At 41.5% G+C, this 21,314-nt stretch overlaps 1 protein-coding gene across 1 annotated transcript; it reads left to right on the forward strand.

Moving 5' to 3' along the window:
• The first annotated feature begins 141 nt into the window (after nt 1-141).
• FGF20 (fibroblast growth factor 20) lies at nt 142-17,597 on the forward strand. Its single transcript, XM_020789658.3, has 3 exons — nt 142-964; nt 4,214-4,317; nt 5,938-17,597. The coding sequence occupies exons 1-3, from the start codon at nt 667-669 to the stop codon at nt 6,181-6,183; spliced, it is 648 nt and encodes a 215-aa protein (XP_020645317.2). The 5' UTR covers nt 142-666; the 3' UTR covers nt 6,184-17,597.
• The last annotated feature ends 3,717 nt before the right edge of the window (nt 17,598-21,314 follow it).

Below are 21,314 nucleotides of genomic sequence, written 5' to 3' on the forward strand. Positions count from 1 at the left end.
CAGGGCTAAGGGAGGGGGGTGTTTCCAAGGTTGCAACGTTGGAGGTGTGTGTGTGTGATTAGCTGGGGGACATTAGGAACTCCCCTTCGTCATTTCAGATCCAGGAGGAGGGAAAAGGTGTGAGGAGGGGAAGAGAAGATCGGTTTAAGATTTCAAACGCCGCATCTCTCTCGCTCTCTCCCCGGCCCGCATTGGCTTCAGTATTAGCATATGACAAAGGAGGGGGGGGGAGAGAAGCAGAAAAGCCCCTGCCCCGAGGTATATATAGGGAGCGAGTTCTCCCACGCGCGCTGTTGTGGCGCTTCGCAGCGAGCCGTGGCCTCCCTCGACGGGCTTCTTCTGCCTTCCCAGCACGCCGCTCCTCCGAAGGCATCGGCACCACCTGCAGCGGCTGCCGATGTTGATGCGAAGCCCAGCCCAGCCCCGCGACTCCCCCGATGCCCGGGGAGAGCAGAGACTCCCAAGACAGGCAGTTGCTATCTTGACGCCCAGACCGGCTGGCGGGAGAACCTCGAGCGAGAGCACTTAAGCCGACGATCGGACTCTATACAGTCTCCCCCTCCACTTAACCCACTCTGAGCAGCCCGACCATCGCCACGAATCTCCTCTTCCTCGTCGTCGTCCGCCTAGTGCTCCTGCCACACTCCCACTTCGTCGGGCTGCTTCATGGCTCCCTTAGCCGAAGTCGGGGGCTTCCTGGGCGGCTTGGAAGGCTTGGGCCAGCAGGTGGGCTCCCATTTCCTCCTGCCTCCGGCCGGGGAGAAGCCGCCCCTCCTAGGCGATCGCTTGGCCCAAGGCGAGAGGGGCTCCCGAGGGGCTGCCGCCGCCGCTGCCGGGGCCACGGAGCTCGCCCACTTGCAGGGCATCCTGCGCCGGAGGCAGCTCTACTGCAGAACCGGCTTCCACCTGCAGATCCTGCCCGACGGCAGCGTCCAAGGCACGCGGCAAGACCACAGCCTTTTCGGTAAGGCGCCCCTCTCAGGCCGGCTCTGTCTCTCTGTCTGTCCTCCCGCTCAACCCGTCTGCTCCTTCCTTCCTTCCTTCCTTCCTTCCTTCCTTCCTTCCTTCCTTCCTTCCTTCCTTCCTTCCTTCTCAGGGTGCGTCTTTTCTGCAGCTTCTTTTTCTTCCTCTTCCCCTTGCAACGGAAGCATCCTATAGCAACAGATGGTATAGCAACGGATCTCCGGTTGGGAATTATTATTATTATTATTATTTAAAAAAGAATAACATCATAAACATTTAATCCCAGCTGCAGGTGGACACCATCTTCCAGCCATGTTCCAAGGGGCAGAAGATGGAAATAGGAGCGCAATAAAATTGGGGAGGGCGGAAGTAAAACAATAACACTAGCATCTCTTTCCAAGGCTTAATTTGAAGCCAGGCACAACTCTACTGAAAAAATCCTGGGGGAGGGCTGCGGGGGTGGGATTAACAGAGATTGTGTGATTTAGAGCATGGGCAGAGTGCCTTTTTTGCATCATGGAGAACCATTTCACACACTGTTGCATGCAGGAAGAGGGGAATGGAAAAGTTCGTATTGGATGTATGGATTGTTGCACCTGACAAATTTCTAAGCATATGTGAAGCTGTTCTCATGTGCGCTTGGAAACGATGGCTGAACACAGCTTTCCATGTCACCAAACATACATTTGCAGTAATTTCCCAAATTTGCTTATTCAGACAGAAGTTGTGTGCTATTTCCAACATAGAGGTAGTTCTAACATTGAAGTACCTAGTTATTTTATGCACATGAGGGCTTCCAGGTTAGAAGGTGCCTTCGGTTTTGGAAACCAAGCACTGCATATTTGCTAAGTCAGTAGCTATGCTTAAGTGTGATTGTACATAGAGAGCATCTGAGCCTTAATACAGAGTTATATGCAGTTGTACACATTCCTGTACATGAGGGAGGAAGAGGAGGAGGAGGACATGCCAATTTCCACTACCGTCACTTCTCCAGTGGGTTTAAAGAAAAAAAAGTTGATGTGAGCTTTACCCTCACTAATGGTTTTGCATGCAGCTAGGTTCTGATGCACTGCAGAGGCAAACATGCACAAATAGATGGATACAAGCTGGCACCTTGCACAAAGTGCTTTTTCCAAATGAAACTGCACTGAACTTAGTATGTATGTTCAACACATTGATATCTCCAGCATGCCCAGAATTGTAGAACCCCCACTCTACTCCACTCTGCCTAGAAGTCTTGCATCAAAATAAAATGAGCATATGAAAGCTATGTGAACTGAGTGTTGTGTTCCTGCCAAGCATTTCTGTCAGTCAGCAAGGATCAGATTGGGTTGGAGATAATTGTATTATTCTCATAACAGCTCTGTTAGGCTTCCGCTATATCAATCTTTCTTTTTCTTTCTTTCTTTCTTTCTTTCTTTCTTTCTTTCTTTCTTTCTTTCTTTCTTTCTTTCTTTCTTTCTTTCTTTCTTTCTTTCTTTCTTTCTTTCTTTCTTTCTTTCTGCCTTTCTGCCTTTCTTTCTGCCTTTCTTTCTTTCTGCCTTTCTTTCTTTCTTTCTGCCTTTCTTTCTTTCTTTCTGTCTTTCTGCCTTTCTGCCTTCCTTCCTGCCTTCCTGCCTTCCTTTCTTTCTTCCTGTCTTTCATTTTTTCTTTCTTTTGAGTTGAAACCTTCCAGAAGCTCTGATGAATCTGCACCATTCTTGCTGAGGCCAGTGGAAGTTATACTCCAAAACATTTGGAGAATATCTTGTTGGGAAAGCCTGCACCATATACCTATTTTGCTAACTGGAAACAGAAGTTAAGAGAGAGTGACTTGGCCAAGGCTAGGGAGTTCATGGCAGAGCAGGTTCTTATCAGCTCCCCACTTCAGATGTACTAGATGCATTGAAGTACAGTTTCCACATGATCCCAGCCAGCATGGTGACTACATATTCTGGCTGGGGATGATAGGCAGTGTAACCCAACAAATCTGGAGGCTACCAGGTTGGGGATGCCTTGGGCATCCCAGACCCACAATCTGAGATTCTGGTAGCCACTAGATTGCCCTGTTGCTTAGGTTACAGCTGTGAACTAGTAAGAAAGGTGATTTAAGCACAGGAATAATGGGTTGTGGATTGTTGGAAACACAACCTTGTCAGAAGAAATCTGCTTTTGTTGACAAGTGGCCACTGGGGGCTTTGTATATGAACAGCCATCAAGGGGGACCAAAGAGGATTTCTATTGGGTTTCCCAAGTTAAAACAACCTGTTGCACAAGGCTCTTAACTGATTTACAGCACACTGAAAATGCCAGTGTTTTCAGAGCGAAAGGAACTTTAGTTCAACAGAAGGCTCTGCATTGAAGGGAAGCTTCTTACACCATGTAAACATGGAATAATTACGAAAAAGAAAAAAAAGAGAAAGAGATTTGAGATTGAGATCAAACATTCTTGGTGCCTCTTTATTCTATTGCCATTCTCAATAGGTTTGTCTGATGTGGTCTCTTTGTTGATTGAATCACCTGCCTATTATGATTTGGGGGGTGGGTGGGAGTGTGGAGTCTGTCTTTGAAAATGATATTAGAAAGACTGAATACCTCCCATGTCTTTCAGTGGGACTTTGAATATTGGGAACTCCAACATCACTGATGATTTATTTGCAGTGGAAAGATTGATTATCTGATCTCTGTAAAAGATTTGGCTGGGCTGCCATGTCATGTTACACAACAGGACCCCCAATGATTTTTATTAAAACTCCAGAGGCTGCAAAACATTGTATGTTCATTATCTTTCTTTGGAGGAAAAGTAATTCAGAAAAGAAAACACTGTTGATAACTATGTAAGAGATATTCAAACCCATGGCTAAAATCAGCCGTGGCACTATTTCAAAGAAAATATATATATATATCAGTGTATGGTTTCTTTCCAACAATCCAAATATTTGATCACAGTTATTATTTAACAGGGAATACCATGATCCGGGCAAAACTGCACTTCCAGGCTTCAAAGACTACAACATGTTTAGCTCTCTCATTGAAATCAGTGGGATGTCAAAGTATTTAATTTTGGCTGGATCATACCCAGTACATGGAATGTGATTACTGAGGGCTATGTATTTGTATAGTGTTGCTGCCTATGCTTCATCAGAGTATTACAGTGATATTGTTAACAGAATGTGTCTTCTGCCTCTGGTTTTATTTTATATATTATGTTTTGATACTAACATGCATAATTAAAATTAATATTCAACCTTTGCCTTTTGTTTTAACACAGGTATCCTTGAATTCATCAGTGTGGCAGTGGGATTAGTCAGTATTCGGGGAGTAGACAGTGGTCTTTACCTTGGAATGAATGAGAAAGGAGAGTTATATGGCTCTGTAAGTATTACCATAATATTTCATGACTCATGCTATATAACTACAGTGCGTTTTGATCCTCCTGAATCATGTTTATCAGTCAGAATGTTGCCACTGGTGACAGGGAAAGCTGGAGTGCATGCCTGCATTATTTAGTTTTAGTAAAAAAGTTAAAGTACTAATCTAGGTAGCGCAGAGACCACATAGATCTCCCATGGTTATTTTTGCAACCTCTGTATCTGCTAGCCACCCAAAGTAGACTTGTGTCTAGATGGGTGGGGTATAAATGAATGAATGAATGAATGAATGAATGAATAAATAAATAAATACATTCTCAACAATGTGAAAAAATAAACCTATAAACAGCAGTTTTTATGTAAAACTGGTGTTACTTAAATCCCCCAAGGTGTCTAATTAAAACTGGTGGTTTTTTTTTTAAAAAAAAAACATAATGTAACATTTATGGACCTTTTGCTCCGCATTGATGCTCCCTGGCCTGAACTGTACAATAACACAAGGTACAAAGTCTCTGTGATGATCCCGCATGGTTATAATCTGATGCCATGTGCTTAATACCTAATTATATAAGACAATGAGCCAAATCCAAATAGGATAGACAAGTCGAATCAATGGAATTTGCATATTAATATGCATTTTGTGGGCTCAGTTGAGTCGGGACTAAATGATTCAGTAGTTTTCAAGCCCCATTTGAAACATATCAAGCATTTATCAATGGGAAGATCAATGAGAAACATACAGAGATCGATTATCCTGCATTAGCTAATTTGTCCACCTAGTTCCGTATTATCTGATGTAGGGGTGAGGAATGTTCCCAACCCTTGGTCTCATGCTGGCTGTAGCTAGCTGTAGCCTTCATTTTCTTTTATGTTTTCTTTCCCAGTATCTGCTATGTGATCCATTTCATGTGTTTTAAGCTGCCTTTCAGTTTCCCTGAGGAGGTTCACAATATAGATCTTACAACTCAATGGAACAAGATTAATAGAATGTTAGATTACTTTTAAATGTGAGAATGAACCGGTTAAAGGCAAGCTAGGCTCTATATTTGCCACATAGTTTGCCCTTGTGAAATTGTGTGTCTCTTCCGCAGATAGATAGAAATCAGGGAAGAGGAGCTTACAAACATCCTTTTTGCGACCACAGCATTCAGAGTGCCCCATTCTGAATGGAAGCGGTAGTGGTCCAAAAGTCCTGAGGGAAAACTGAAGTTAATCCAATCTTTATTACGGTCATTGACCAGTGTAGAAGTTATTTAGTAGCCAATCTTTCCTTACAAGTCAGTTAATGCAGGAGCATGGACTACTTGTAATGAGGCTTACTGCTCCATTGGGATTCAGCAGGTGGAAATCTGTGATATTTCCTTTATTTCTTTGATAATCCTTTAAAGAGTGTGAGTCTTTTATTAAAGCAATGCCTTTTCTTATATACCATTACTTTATTGTAAACATGGAGGGGGTGTACTTCCAAAGAAATCCATTCATTATCCCACCATTCTTATTTACCTCTGCTGTTGAGGTAAAACACTAACTCTGCTTGTTCTGCTATGCAAGTGCCTCACAAAGAAAGCCATTTTTGGGATTCATGTTTCTTACCACTTTCTCCTTTTTATTTTTTTCCTCATAGGAGAAGCTCACTCCTGAATGCATCTTCAGGGAACAGTTTGAAGAGAACTGGTATAACACTTATTCCTCCAATGTATACAAGCATGGGGACTCAGGTCGGCGGTATTTTGTAGCTCTTAACAAAGATGGCAGCCCCAGGGATGGCGCAAGGTCCAAAAGACACCAGAAATTCACTCATTTCTTGCCCAGGCCAGTAGACCCTGAAAGAGTGCCTGAACTTTACAAGGATGTGTTAATATTCACATGAAGCCAGACAGAGGACAAGAGTGGAATTGTAGCTTCAACAGTCTCAAAAGCAGGAAGAACATCTGAATGCTGAGGAATTACTGGGACCAAGAAAGCCAGGAATCAGTGGAGCTGTGTAGCGATAGACAGGCCTCCATGCCTAGCCTCTGGATTTAGGAGAATGAGGCCTAAAGGCAAGAAGGCCCACCTCTTTTGGTCACCCTTGTGTTACTTGCATAGACAAGAAGCTGGAACTGGATTTAAAACCAGACTGCTCTGGATTATTTCCTCCTTTACAACTACCTAAAGGTGTGTGGAGCTGGATCATAGAAAGCTAGAAATGTCAAAGCAAAGAATAAATGACAAACTAGTAAAACAAAAAACAAAATAAAACAAAAACCACCCCAAAACAACTAGCACTGAAGAGGACCAGCAACATGAAGTTGCAGTGACTGTGTGTGAACCTGAAAGTGAAACTTTGGACTTGCTTTCCTCTTCAGGATGGACCTAATTTATAAACTAGCAGAGCACATATATTTATTTTAAATATTTATTTATTGCAGAGTTTATTTTTTACTGGGCCATGAAGAGAGTACAACTTTTCACCCTGATAAAATCATTTCTGTGCCAATATTTACTCCAAGGTAGTATCATGGTGCAAGAAAATGAACAGAGCAGACATCGCCCCCGTAGTACAAATAAACTTCCCTTGGATATCATCGTTATGAGGTGATTTGGGCTCTGTTTATATGCACACACTATTGCCTGCTGAATAGCCTTAAAAATAACAAAAATCTTGGTTGCCTTATAATCTATGGGACAGCACCCACTCCATTTTGTACTGAATTAAAATGCACATTCAAAAGGGAATTAAAGATATAATTGTATCTCTTGGTTTAACTGTCATTCTTTAAGACTATTGCATCCTCACGGCTTACTCTGGGGGTAGGGGGCAGGAGGAAAGGAATTACATTGGGTTTACATTGCATGTGGCTATTGAAGCATTCTCTGTGTTAGGTGTTTGTGAGAAATGGGGGGAAAATGGAAGAAAAAAGGTGGCCTCTGTTGATAGCACAGCCATACTTATGATGAGATACAAGAGAGAGAAGAATCACTACAACCACTCTTGAAAGCTACTGCTTTGTGTTTTCATTTTGAACCGGAGGGGGCGCGCGGTTAGAGTCCCACTGTGAAACACAGCTTCCAACTGTCTATATCTCTTTGGTGCTGCTTCTGAAACATGAGATAGTAGCCCATTGAGTTTAGTAGTTCATGAGACTATCAATTCTAAACATACTAATTAGTGTTTCATGATCGATTTCATAATGTTTTCAAACAAAGTTTGTTGTTGTGTGCTGTCAAGTCACCTCTGATCCTACGAATGAACACTCCAAAATGTCCTGTTTTCAACTGCCTTGCTCAGCTCTTGTAAACTCAAGCCTGTGGCTTCCTTTAGAAAGTTAATCCATTTTGTATTTGGTCTTCCTGTTTTCCTTCCACTTTCCCCAGCATTATTGTCTTTTTCCACAGAATCCTGCTTTCTCATGATGTGCCCAAAATAAGATCAGTTTCAACATTTTTTGCCTCAAGAGATAAAATTTGGTTAAATTAAACATTAAACAGCACTGCCTCTGCTGCGGCCTCTTATCTCCTAGGCCTGAAACAGTGGACCATGTCTCCCATCAGTTTTCATGTTTGTGCTGCCTTTTTCCTAGCAAAGGGGCCCAAGATAGCTCACAAACGATTAAAAAACAAACTAATTAAAACACAACAAACTGTTTAGATTAAAAAACAAACATACGGTAGTATTAAAACTCTTATGAAAAATCCATGAAAACATACATAAAATAATGAAGTCCGGCACGCAAAATCAACTGCTCAACTACTTCCTCTTCCCTTCCGGGGGGGGGGCATCTTATTTAGGGTACATCTAGTGGTTCTTTGATGTTTTTCCACCTCTTCTCTTTTAAGTGGAATGCAAATGAAAATAAATGTTAAATATATAGTTTTTCAAGAGTTGCCAGGATCAGCCAACCCTGCTGGGCTGGGGTAGTGATGACATTCTTCTGCTCCATTCTGCTTTCTCATTTTATCTTTAACAGAATCTCTTCTCTGGCAGTCCTCCTTTCTATGCTATCCTTTGATTTGTCCCTGCTCAGTACATGATAAAGTTTCCCTCTTGGTTTTGTCAAGTGAACGCTATCTGCTGTGCATTTAAATTTATGGTGTGGACTGGTGTTTTCTTTTGTTTAAGTGCCTTCTATTTGTGTCACATTTGTTGTCCAGTGTCCATCTGTACCTGATATAATTGTGGGTTATCTCGCTGTATTGCCGTTGTCTTGTGCCAGATTCTGTCACGTTGTGCTAAAGGCTGAATCCTCACTGTGCCCCTGGCTCTATGCCTGCATAATCTCTGACTGATTTTTTTAAAGGGGCTCTGTCTCTCTTGCTTCTGCCTCTGTAATCCTTCTGGGGACCCCTTGTGAATCCAGGCTCCGACAACCTCCAACTTGGACAGTTCCAGGAAAGGAATCAGAGAACACTCGAGAGGCCCTTTCAATTTTTTTAAAAAAAGTTTGTGTTCTTTTTCCATAATGTTCAATGTTGTTCTAAAACTCTTCCAGATTAAAAATAGTTAATATGCTATAAGAATGAATTCATTTTTGGAACTGAGATTTTCACAAATGCTGCTTTAGGAACCTAGGAGAGCCTAGAGTTGTTATTAGTAGTATTGTCAAGAAAAACTGCGCTTGATTATCCAGCATCCCCCACCTCACGCCTTACTATAGGCAGAGTCTGTGAAAAGACAACTGTAGTGCTAGTCTACTGTAGCCTTCCCTTGCCTTCATCCAAAGGTTTTTTAATGGCACAGTGGGTGTAGTTACAGCTATTCTCAGTGGATTGACATCGGAGACATCTGAGAATTCAGTCTGGAAGTTTCCAGTGTAAGGTTTGGCAGTTTGAGGCAAGAAAAAGCAGAAGATGGCATTTCCCTCGTCACAACATGTGTACATTCCACCAGCACCACCACCATCATAATCTCAGAAATGCAGAACTAGAAGGAACTCCATTGATAATCAAATTCAGCCCCTGTCAAGGAGTTGCAGTGAGGAACTGAACTCCCAACCTCTGGCTTTGACTTCAGTCTCCTGAATATCAGTAGGATTTTGGCATGCCTTGAGTGCAAACTGAGTCCATTCAGATGAACACCAAAGGTGTATGGAGCCAATTTGAATCTTCTCTCGCTAAGCTAGAAGAGGGGAAAGGGTGGCCTGTGAACCACACGTAGTCTCCATAGGCATTTTTGTGTAAAAGGCCACCTCAGAGGCTCCCCACTAACTTTATTAAAGTCTTCCTTTAGTAGGGTCCAGAAAGAATCTGGCTTTTGAGATAACCAACCTTGTCCATCCCTTTGTTAGGTACTTGTGTAGATAAGTAACATTTGAACTTTCAAATGATGGATACAAAATCTAGACGTTAATAGGAATGCATATTTCCTCTGATGCATCGGTTTCCCCTCCCACAATGGGATTTTCTCAGAGATATGTGCCAGAGTAATTGAAGCAGTTAATTAAGCCCTTCCCATGACCAACCAGAAAACAAACCATGCTAAATGCAAAACATATACTGTAGGTTAGAAAATGAGGTACTATGACAAACAGATGCCTTTCACCATTTGAGGGAGCACCGCTTCCAAAACAGGGCCAAACATATTGTCTAGTGTGTCCCAAGGTCAGCAGTAATTCCCATGATCTCCACAGCATCTCCCCTACTCTGTCCATGGGAATTGTTGATGCATATTTGTGATCCACAGTTGATAGATTAGAATCTTCTGCCAGATCACATACCTTGCAATGGTTGAGAACATTCCATGCAACAAATGAACCAGCCAGCCTCCCAATGAGAGTGTAGTATGTGAACAGACCACACTTTTCTCCAGAGTCGTATGCTGTGTGTCTTGAAACAGACATAGACCTTTTCTTTTTATACTTTCACAAGCCAGAAAAGTAAATGACACAGGACAGTTGTGCTTACATCTGAGAGTTCTGAGCTGCAGACTTTGAAAGATTTCAGCCTTGTCATAATTTGGATGGGTTGTGAGAGAAATCATGATGCTATGCATGATTTGCCCTACTTACGGTGTCATCAATTAAGGGAGCATGTTCAGTGCTACTCTTCTTTATACTGGAGCCAGATGGTGTCATTTGCTTGCCTGACAATCTTTGGGTGCTGGATTTAGGCCAGCTGGCTTTGTCCCAGTACGCATGAGATAGTGGTGATACTAATGGACAGAGGAAAAGCATTCTGAATAGCTTGCCAAGCCTCCGACAGCATGCTAAGCTTGCAAAAGCTCTATGAGACAAGAAAACCTGCCAAAATGCTCTTTTCCCTTAGTGAGTCAAAAGCTATTGGATCTGGAGTCCTCTCCTATATACGTTTATAAAAAAACTAATCAGAGCTTGGGGATACAACGTTTTGGAATATTACTCCAAGAATCTGCCAACAAGGATGGCCAGTGGCAAGACTGGCTGGTGAAATTATGTAATGAGACTCTGGTAGCTGTAGTCCAGGAAGTGCCTTTCCAAAATTCTGGCTAAGAGCCACTCTACACTTTATGAAGGATTAGGATGGAAAGCAGAGTGAAAATTCTGGATGGTACCATTTCAGATGGAGAGGTTATTCAGGGAGCAGATGCTGGGGAATGGACAAGTCAATGGACATCCTCTGTTTTGTTTTGTTTTGTTTTGTTTGCCCCTGTTGTCTGTTGCACAAATGACTGACCTATTATCTGAAAGGTATGTGTGACACATTGTTTTTAATCTGAAGTGGCACAGACCATAATTTCACCCCCTGTTCTACATCTGTACACAAGCTGGCCTTATGCCCTCAGGCCTGGGGACGTTGTCTCTCTGCCAATGTTGAAGTAAGATTCAACTGTTAGCCTGTCAGTTTCTGTACGTGAAAGGGAGGAGGCACCATTTCGTCCTTTCACTGAGGTAGTAGGATGTCTCGGCCAATCCTGTTCACTCATGTGATAAACCATCACATGGAAGACTGGATTACACTAAACCTTTCTCCTTGAAATTGTACTTTAGCACATGGATTTTAAAAAATGAAACAAAAGTTAGCATTCAAATTTAAAACTCCACCTAAAATGGTACAGTCCAGAATCCTGCCCTCTATTTCTGGATAATATGTACAATGACTCTGAAAGTGAACATTTAGCAAGTAAAGGAGGCATGTGTCCCCTGCTGATGTTCTTAGATTACAGCTTTTAGGATCCCTCACCATGGGCCATGCTGGCTAGGGCTAATGGGATTTGTAGCCCAACAACAACAACAATGAGTTCAGCCAGTGTTTTATAAGGGTCAGGCCACTGTATTAACTAGCCAATATTATCTTCTCTCTCTCTGTGTGTACACTAATGTACACGTCTCCTTCACAAGCCTAGTCAATGTCTCTGCTCATTTTCAGCCCTGGCTCCCTCCACCCCTCTGTGTTCATCTGTCTCGTGTGCATTTTTTCTATCTGTTGTTCTGTGCTAGTGCTATTCCAGATTACAAGAAATAAGAAAGCTAAAATTATTTAAAAAATAACACCAAAGCAGCAGTGGTAAATAGCTGTGAGAGACAGCTAGCATGAGAGCAGGTGGGTATAGGATAAAGTCTCAAATGCAATGGTTCTAAAAGCCCGTGTAGCCCCTCAACCAATATAAAACACAGTTTAAAAATGGATTTAAAATTTTCCCAAGAGTATGCACACACTGACCCAAAAACCATGTGACTACTATGTGACTTCAAATCAAATGTATAAAAGCCCAGACCATCACCTGATTTATTTCAATAGTGTAACTACACCCTGAAGTGTTTGTTTTAAATACCTCTTCACAGCTTGCCACACCACTGCAATGCATTTAAAACAAGCAACATATACCTCCAGTTGCTTTGAATTTTGATGGTTAGAGTGTGGTCTACAGCAGGTACTGGGAGGAACAATTTGTTCCTTTGACCATTAAAGTCTTTTAGCTGTCATGTAAAGTATGTGTTATGCCATTTACTCACAGCTTTTTCCCGGGCAAATTATTGTTTAGATGACAAAGTATAACTTCAATATCGTTATGGAACTGAGGCATTCAGTTTAGAAATGTTGCATTTAAATTTTTCTTGGTTGCCATAGTTTCTGCTATAAAATCCTGGGTGGAGCTTTCAGTTATCCTTCTTCCCCTTCCATTCCAGTGCTTTCCCAGTGGCTGGGGTGGGAGCACCTGAAAGCTGGTCGCATGAGACCATCTGGAGCTCAGGTGCCCTGGGCAAATGTCCCCTTCCCTGGTTATGAAGTCAACATGGTAACAAATGTGAATTCAGGTGGGAAAATGCACTATTGTTTCAATTAGCATACCCCTTTTATGTGATGGAATTGCCTCAATATGTCTCTAAAAGATTTGGTTGCTCAAACATCCCTGAGTTGTATGCAGATGCTGAAACAGGAGTCTCTTATGATGTTGGCCAGCAGTGATAAAATTAGCATGTTTTGATCCATATACAAGTTGTTCATAAAGAACTTGAAAGGAGTCATCAGGAAAATCCGAATGCTGAAATGATCTCAGATATGCTTTCTGCTCTGAGGTTTGTGTGATTGTCAGCCAGGGACTATCACAATCAGGTTAGCTTGCCAATTCCCTGCCACAGACACAATATTTATTAGTGTAATGGGGATTTCCTATTAGAGATCTGAAGACATATAGGTTTAAACAACGCATTATTCCATATCACCTATAAAAGTCAGCAGAAGAGATTTGTTGGTAAAGTAAATAGTCAAAGGGAAATCTTTCAGAAAGATTATAATTGAATGCACTTTATAAACTTTATTTGTGTTTGTGCAATCTATCTTTTTAATATGATAAATCTATATAAATTAGGAAATCACATTTATATAGGGCATCAAAATGATCAAATGTTATCCTGTCATAACCCTTTGTCAAGTAGTTCAGTGAATCCCATTTTGTTCCTGTTCTTATTGTCATATAAGGTTGAATCTAATAAAATTATGTGATATTGTGGTATTTTACTGTCTACCTAAGTGAAATGACACAAGTTATTTTAGTTTTGTAGTCTGGCAGTTGTGCTACTAGGTTCATGGCTAATTGTGCAATTGATTGCACAAACAGGACACAACTGAGTGTGCAAGGGACAGTCTAGAGGATAACACACATAGCTTGAGCAATTCCCTGACACACTCTGTGAATGCAGCAGTATAATGGCTAAACTCATTTAGGAAAGACAGGTTTCTACCAAAGAATTCTAGAAACAGTTTCAATGCATGTTGTATAGCATCAGGCAATGCATGTCATGCATGGCGGTGTTGAAAGTTGCAATGATGAAACTAAAGCTTTTGACTATGACTGGCTATCTATCCCAATGTTACAGAGGAGGCAAAGAAGGTAAAAGAATCTCTGGTTGCCATTAAGTCAATTGCTCACATTGTAGAGAACTGGGAGTAGCAGCTGGACAGATAGTAGATTTAGTGCAGATGTCCCAAACTATTTACAAGATTTGGCAAAACAGTCAGATCATGCAGAAAAACAACAGGTGCAAACCATAAACTAATGCACAGATTTGTGGAATGACTCTAAGGATAAGCAGACTTTATCTTTCCTTGATAAAATTCTGGATGATTCTCTCATGCCTCACAGAGCACAGCTAATGAATCTACCAACGGCCTACCATCAGTACCTCCTTATTTTTCATGGCATGCCATTCTTTGCTTCTCATTAACTGTTTTGCCCAGTCACCCTGATCCAGCTGGTATAAGCTGGGCAGGCAGGGATGCTGCCAGCTTTTGTGTACCTCTGCAAAGTTACAACTCTGCCAAAGGGAAAGGCAGTGGATTTCCTCCTAGCAAGCAAGTATTCAGTTCTGAGAAGGAAAGAGCGTTCCAGAAAGCAAACTGGTTGGTTGGTTGTTTATTTGATTTTTATACTGCCCGTCTGGCTACCCAGGCCATTCTGGGTGGTTTACAACTTACAACAATACAATACAATTCAACACAACAGAAAAATAAGAGAAATAATCAATTGCAATTTAGGCAAAAATAAAAATAATACCAATAAAAACATTTTTTAAAAAAGCATGGTAGAGGGTTGAATGTACTATATACTTGTTACAGCACTGCCGTATCAGGACGTTATAGAATCCAGGAAGGCTTGTCTAAATAACATGTTTTTCATGATCTTTTGAAAATTCCCAATGAGGGGGCCAAGCAAATTTCAAATCCATTCCACAGATGCGGTGCAACCACCAAAAAGGCCCCAGCTTCTGGTTGTTGTTTTCCAGGCCTCTCTTGGGGTCAGAACTTGCAGCTGCCTGGCCTGGGAAGATCTTGCAGGACAGGCAAATTTAGTCAGAAGGAGGCATTCCGCCAGATAACAAGGTGCCAAACTGTTTAGGGCCTTGTATGTTAACACCATCACCTTGATTCTGGAACGGAAATGAACAGGTAACTGGTGCAGGACAGCCAGGGTGGGAGAAATATGTTGATGTCTCTCAGTAGTCTGGCTGCTGAGTTTGGACCTGCTGAAGCCTCCATAACAGCACCAAGGGCAGCCCTGTTGACAGGAAGCACAGTCAGTAACACAATGCAAGCATCCTCTTAAGGATCTGGCAGCCTAGCAGGCAGTGTTTTTTTTGGTCTGACCCATCAACTACATTCCCTCATGCTTCAACATTAGGGTTCCAAAAAATCAAGAGGTAGCTGTGCTAGTTTGTTCCTGCAAAAGCATTAAAGAAGCTGTGACACCTTAAAACTTGTAGTTTTTATTTGGCATAAACTTCAGAGAAAGCTTATATCGAATAAGACCTGTTAACCTTTAAGATGCCCCAAGACTCTCTTTTCTTTTCTTTTTCTCCAGTAGAATCCAGTTTCTGCAATGCTTTATCCACAACAACCTATGTTTGTGCCCAGTCTCTAGTTTGGCTTTGCTAGCTCTTGTTCTACCTCATGGCCTCGCCGAGGGAAAGCAATAATTCTGAAATCATAAATTGGCAACTTTAATAACTGCCAAAGAAAATAATGTAGCACCTTCTTTTCATGACTGGAAAGGAAAGGAAGTTGGAAACTTTTGTTATGGTTCTTTGAGTAGGCTTACCTGATGCTCATTTTGAATGTCATGATCAAGAGGTAAAAACCCATCGTTCGTTCATTAAGTCGTTCAGTCGTGTCTGACTCTTCGTGACCCCATGGACAAGAGCACGCCAGGCCCTCCTATCCTCCACTGCCTCCCGGAGTTGTGTCAAATTCATGTTGGTTGCTTCGATGACACTGTCCAACCATCTCATCCTCTGTCGTCCCCTTCTCCTCTTGCCTTCACACTTTCCCAACATCAGGGTCTTTTCCAAGGTGTCCTCTTTTCTCATGAGATGGCCAAAGTATTGGAGCCTCAGCTTGCGGATCTGTCCTTCCAGTGAGCACTCAGGGCTGATTTCCTTCAGAATGGATAGGTTTGTTCTCCATCCAGTCCAGGGGACTCTAAAGAGCTTCCTCCAGCACCACAGTTCAAAAGCATCAATTCTTCGGCAGTCAGCTTTCTTTATGGTCCAGCTCTCACTTCCATACATCACTACAGGAACAACCATAGCTTTGACTATGCAGACCTTTGTTGGCAAGGCAATGTGTCTGCTTTTTAAGATGTTGTCAAGGTTTGTCATCGGGTTCCTCTGAAGAAGCAGATGTCTTTTAATTTTGTGTCTGCTGTCTCCATCTGCAGTGATCATGGAGCCCAAGAAAGTAAAATCTGTCACTGCTTCCATATCTTCCCCTTCTATTTGCCAAGAGGTGATGGGACTAGTGGCCATGATCTTTGTTTTTTTGTTTTTTTGTTTTTTTGATGTTGAGCTTCAGACCATTTTTTGCACTCTCCTCTTTCACCCTCATTACAAGGTTCTTTAATTCCTCCTCACTTTCTGTCATCAGAGTGGTATCATCTGCATATTGGAGGTTGTTGATATTTCTTCCGGCAATCTTAATTCTGGCTTGGGATTCCTCCAGTCCAACCTTTCGCATGATGTATTCTGCATATAAGTTAAATAAGCTGGGGGACAATATACAGCCTTGTTGTTCTCCTTTCCCAATTTTGAACCATTCAGTTGTTCCATATCCAGTTCTAACTGTTGCTTCCTGTCCCACGTATAGGTTTCTCAGGAGATAGATAAGGTGGTCAGGCACTCCCATTTCTTTAAGGACTTGCCATAGTTTTCTGTGGTCCACACAGTCAAAGGCTTTTGCATAGTCAATGAAGCAGAAGTAAATGTTTTTCTGGAACTCTCTGGCTTTCTCTATAATCCAGCACATGTTAGCAATTTGGTGTCTAGTTCCTCTGCCCCTTCGAAACCCAGCTTCTACTTCTGGGAGTTCTCGGTCCACATACTGCTGAAACCTACCTTGTAGGATTTTGAGCATAACCTTGCTTGTGTGTGAAATGAGTGCAATTGTATGGTAGTTGGAGCATTCTTTGGCACTGCCCTTCTTTGGGATTGGGATGTAGACTGATCTTTTCCAGTCACTGCTGAGTTTTCCAAACTTGTTGGCGTATTGAGTGTAGCACCTTAACAACATCTTTTAAGATTTTAAATAGTTCAACTGGAATGCCATCACCTCCACTGGCCTTGTTGTTAGCTGTGCTTTCTAAGGCCCACTTGATTTCACTTTCCAGGATGTCCGGCTCAAGGTCAGCAACCACATTATCTGGGTTGTCTAGGATATCCAGATCTTTCTGGTATAATTCCTCTGTGTATTCTTGCCACCTCTTCTTGATGTCTTCTGCTTCTGTTAGGTCTCTCCCATTTTTGTCCTTTATCATGTCCATCTTTGCACAAAATCTTCCTTCAATATCTCCAATTTTCCTGAACAGATCTCTGTTTTTTTCTTTTCTATTATTTTCCTCTATTTCTTTGCATTGTTCATTTAAGAAGGCCCTCTTGTCTCTCCTTGCTATTCCATGGAAATCTGCATTAAATTTTCTGTAACTTTCCCTGTCTCCCTTGCATTTTGTTTCCCTTCTCCTCTCTGCTATTTCTAAGTCCTCATTGGACAGCCACTTTGCTTTCTTGCATTTCCTTTTCTTTGGGATGGTTTTTGTTGCTGCCTCCTGTACAATGTTACGAGGCTCTATCCAAAGTTCTTCGGGCACTCTGTCCACCAAATCTAGTTCCTTAAATCTGTTCTACACTTCCACTGTGTATTCATAAGGGATTTGGTTTAGAGCATACCTGACTAGCCCAGTGGGTTTTCCTACTCTCGTCAGTTTAAGCTTGAATTTTGCTATGAGAAGCTGATGATTAGAGCCACAATCAGCTCCAGGTCTTGTTTTTGCTGACTGTATAGAGCTTCTCCATCTTTGGCTGCAGAGAACATAATCAATCTCATTTCAATATTGCCCATCTGGTGATTTCCATGTATAGAGTCACCTCTTGTGTTGTTGGAAAAGAGTGTTTGTGATGACCAACTTGTTCTCTTGACAAAACTCTATTAGCTGTTGTCCTGCTTCATTTTGAACTCCCAGGCCAAACTTCCCTGTTGTTCCTTTTATCTCTTGACTCCCAACTTTAGCATTCCAATCCCCTAGAATGAGAAGAACATCTTCCTTTGGTGTCAGTTCTAGAAGGTGTTGTAATTCTTCATAAAATTGGTCAATTTCAGTCTCCTCAGCATTGGTTGCTGGTTCATAAACTTGGATTACTGTGATGTTGAAAGGTCTGCCTTGGATACGTATTGACATCATTCTACCATTTTTGAGATTATATGCTATTACAGCTTTTCCCACTCTTTTGTTGACTATGAGAGCTCCTCCATTCCTTCTATGGGATTCTTGTCCACAATAGTAGATATGATAATCATCTGAATTGAATTCACCCATTCCTGTCCATTTTAGTTCACTGATGCCTGGGATGTCAATGTTTATTCTTGCCATCTCCTGTTTGACCACATCCAGCTTCCCAAGATTCATAGATCTTACATTCCAGGTTCCTATGCAGTATTTTTCTTTGCAGCATTGGACTTTCTTTTCACTTCCAGGCACGTCCACAGCTGAACGTCCTTTTGGCTTTGGCACAACAACTTCATTAGCTGTGGAGCTACTTGTACTTGTCCTCCACTCTTCCTCAGTAGCATGTTGGACGCCTTTCGACCTGAGGGGCCCATCTTCTACCATCATATCTTTTAGCCTTTTGTTTCTGTTCATGGGGCGTTCTTGGCAAAGATACCGGAGTGGCATTGAAATTTCCTACTCTAGGTGGATTGCGTTTAGTCGGAACTCTCCACTATGACCTGTCCGTCTTGGGTGTCCCTGCACAGCATAGCCCATAGCTTCCCTGAGTTACTCAAGCCCCTTCACCAGGACAAGGCAGCAATCCATGAAGAGGCAACAACAACAACAACAACAACAACAAAACAAAAAACACAAACCCATACATCTGTGCTAAAATGACAACTGGAAATGATGCAGAAGAAAGTCCAACACTATGGGCCCAATAACATTTTCAAAAATTGGAAAAACACTTAACATCTGTAATGTTAGCTCATGTCTTACCTTGTCTTTCTGTTGATAGCAGCGTGTTGCTAAACAGCAGCATTCATATTCATACAGGTGATGTTTCAGCTTGAAAACAAGAGCCAGCACGTTGTGGAAGGCCCTTTACAGATGCCCCAGGTGTTTTGAGAGCGCAAGTAACTTGAAATCATATATTAAGAGTCTCATAAAAAATTACATAAAATATCCCAGTTCTGTTATACTATTGTCTATTATCATTTTGTGACTTCACATGGGAAGAGAACAATAAATACGAGTCAAACAAACCTTCTGGACTGAACATTCTTTGGTGGAAAGGGATCTATCTATTTTCATTTTATTATTAGTATAGGGTTGGGGGGTTTCTTTGAATAAAGAAATTCTGTTAAATGTGTTTTACTCTAATTGTATTGGACAGATAAAGAAATTCTGTTAAATGTGTTTTACTCTAATTGTATTGGACAGATAATAAACAAATATTCTGTTGGTTAAAAATTAATTTTACCATTAAAAATGAGATATCACAGAATGAATACTAAAACATAGAAAGAGTCACTTAAAAGTTTCTGTTTGACAACTCCAGATGGAATACATCAATGTTTTCCACTCTTATGAATAGGGAAACAAGCTAAGGGTGTATTTTAGAAGAGGAGTTGAGACCTGAAAATGTAGATTACAATGTTGTTATGTGCAGCAAGTCAGGTAACTTATAGGGACCCTAGTAGTTTTCAATGAGGCATTTAAATAGTGTTTTTACCAGTTCTACCCCGGTGGGATTTCATGACAAAGCCAGGGAACAGAACCCAGGTCTCCTGAGTCTTAGTCCATTGGTCTATCCACTACACTGCTCTGGGTACCCTGTAGGTGACAATACTTCTCATACTTTTCATCCATTATTTTTACACATATATCATCTTCTGTGAAAAGTCAGACATTAGGAAAGCTCGTTTTTTGGTGTTCTTACTGGAGCCTGCTAGTTAGTATAGCCAGGAGAACTTTGGACAGTTGAAATCCTCGAGAGTTCCATGATCTGAGAAAGGTTTTCTTTCTAGAACTAGCCCTGTCCAACCGAAATGAGAATGAGTAGCAATAAGGATGAGCCACTAAAATCAGCAGCTGAGGGCAAAATCAGGTGATACTCTCTCACCTATATGCCGGTAGTAAAATCCATAATTTGTGCACACACCTGGAAAAACAATGCTAGGTTGTTATGGTGGCAGTTAAGATGGGGGAACTCCAACCACCCTGAATTTAGAGCACTGCTTTCCTATTCATGTGAGGTGATTTCCAGATTATAGGTTTTGCTGCTGCTGACCCTACCCATCTCTTATTTGGGGCCTCATTATATCCCATATATCCCCCAAGACTCCATTCTGCATTTTTGACCCTGTAATGTCCATATGTGATGCATTTGTTATATTTCATACAAGAAGTTTATGATTTAGACAATAATGCTATCTACATTTACCTGGCAGTAAGCTCCACTGAAGTCAATGGAACGTAATGTTTGACACAATTAGTAGTGCTGTTAGTCATTGCAAGAAGGAAGCATCATATCAGAGAGTATAATGATATTTTTTAAAAATGGATAACTACTGTTTTTGTTTTCATTAGAGCTATTTCATACAACTGCTTGGGCAAAAAACTAAAAATTCATTGTAGTTCTTGCTGGAGAAAGCTCACCAAAGCCTGGATAGGTAGTGACTAAAAAACTCAAAGAGATTACTATAGTACTCAGAGGAGTTGAGATCTGAGGCTTGTACAGGTTTCATTTAAAATGTTTTATGTTCCAAAATTGTTTTGTACAGCGTTGTAACCTGCCCTGAGATCCTATGGTACAGGTCAGGCTATGAGCATTTAAATAAAAAATAGTACAGGAGTGAGCAACTTGTGGCATTTTAGATGTTGTTGAACTGCAGCTGTTTTTGGCCCTTGGAAGCTCCATTTCAACATCAGTTGGGCAAAATGATACACATTCTTGTTGTAGTGGGTGGAACTGGGACTTCTCAACAAAAATCTTCCATTTCAGCGTTCCCCAATGTGTTGTGCTCCAGATGTTTTTAGACTACATCTCCCATCAGCTCAATCAAACAAGTTGGGTTGAACTAGGGATGATGTCTCTACTTAGAGACTGCTCAGGCAATCTTGTATCAGCTGATATAAGAAGTATCAGAAGTAAGATCTGCTGAGTTCAGTATGGGTCAGATAAGATTGCAGAGGGGTGCTGCCGTGCACTGTAAATGCCAAAACACATATAATTTCTAGTTTGCCCATCTGAAAAAAAAATCCGTATGTTCTGTTTGTGCTTCCATGATTTTTTTGCATAATGGAGGACACCCAGTAGTGCCGGTAAAAAAGTACAGATGTTTGTGAGAAAAATGTTTTCATACATTAAAAGAACTTTACCGGGATGTTGAATCTTAGTTCTTATGTTTCAGTGATGAATCCAGTCCCCATAAAGTAACATCATGGTCAATGAGTGTAGTGGATAGGGTCCTATAGCTAAGTTGCACACAGTAAAACACTTGCACGCCTGGATGGGCAAACAAAAGTGTTGAGTTTATAGTTCCCTACTAAAATAACTCTTCAGC

The sequence above is a fragment of the Pogona vitticeps genome, chromosome 5, assembly GCF_051106095.1.
Source record: "Pogona vitticeps strain Pit_001003342236 chromosome 5, PviZW2.1, whole genome shotgun sequence".
Lineage (NCBI taxonomy): Eukaryota > Metazoa > Chordata > Lepidosauria > Squamata > Agamidae > Pogona > Pogona vitticeps.

What these genes read in the sequence shown, in the direction of transcription:
- FGF20 (XM_020789658.3), top strand. Translation starts at nt 667, where the DNA reads ATGGCTCCCTTAGCCGAAGTCGGGGGCTTCCTGGGCGGCTTGGAAGGC. An exon ending in GCAAGACCACAGCCTTTTCG is followed by an intron (nt 965 to 4,213) that starts GTAAGGCGCCCC and finishes GTTTTAACACAG; the next exon opens with GTATCCTTGAATTCATCAGT. An exon ending in AAGGAGAGTTATATGGCTCT is followed by an intron (nt 4,318 to 5,937) that starts GTAAGTATTACC and finishes TTTTCCTCATAG; the next exon opens with GAGAAGCTCACTCCTGAATG.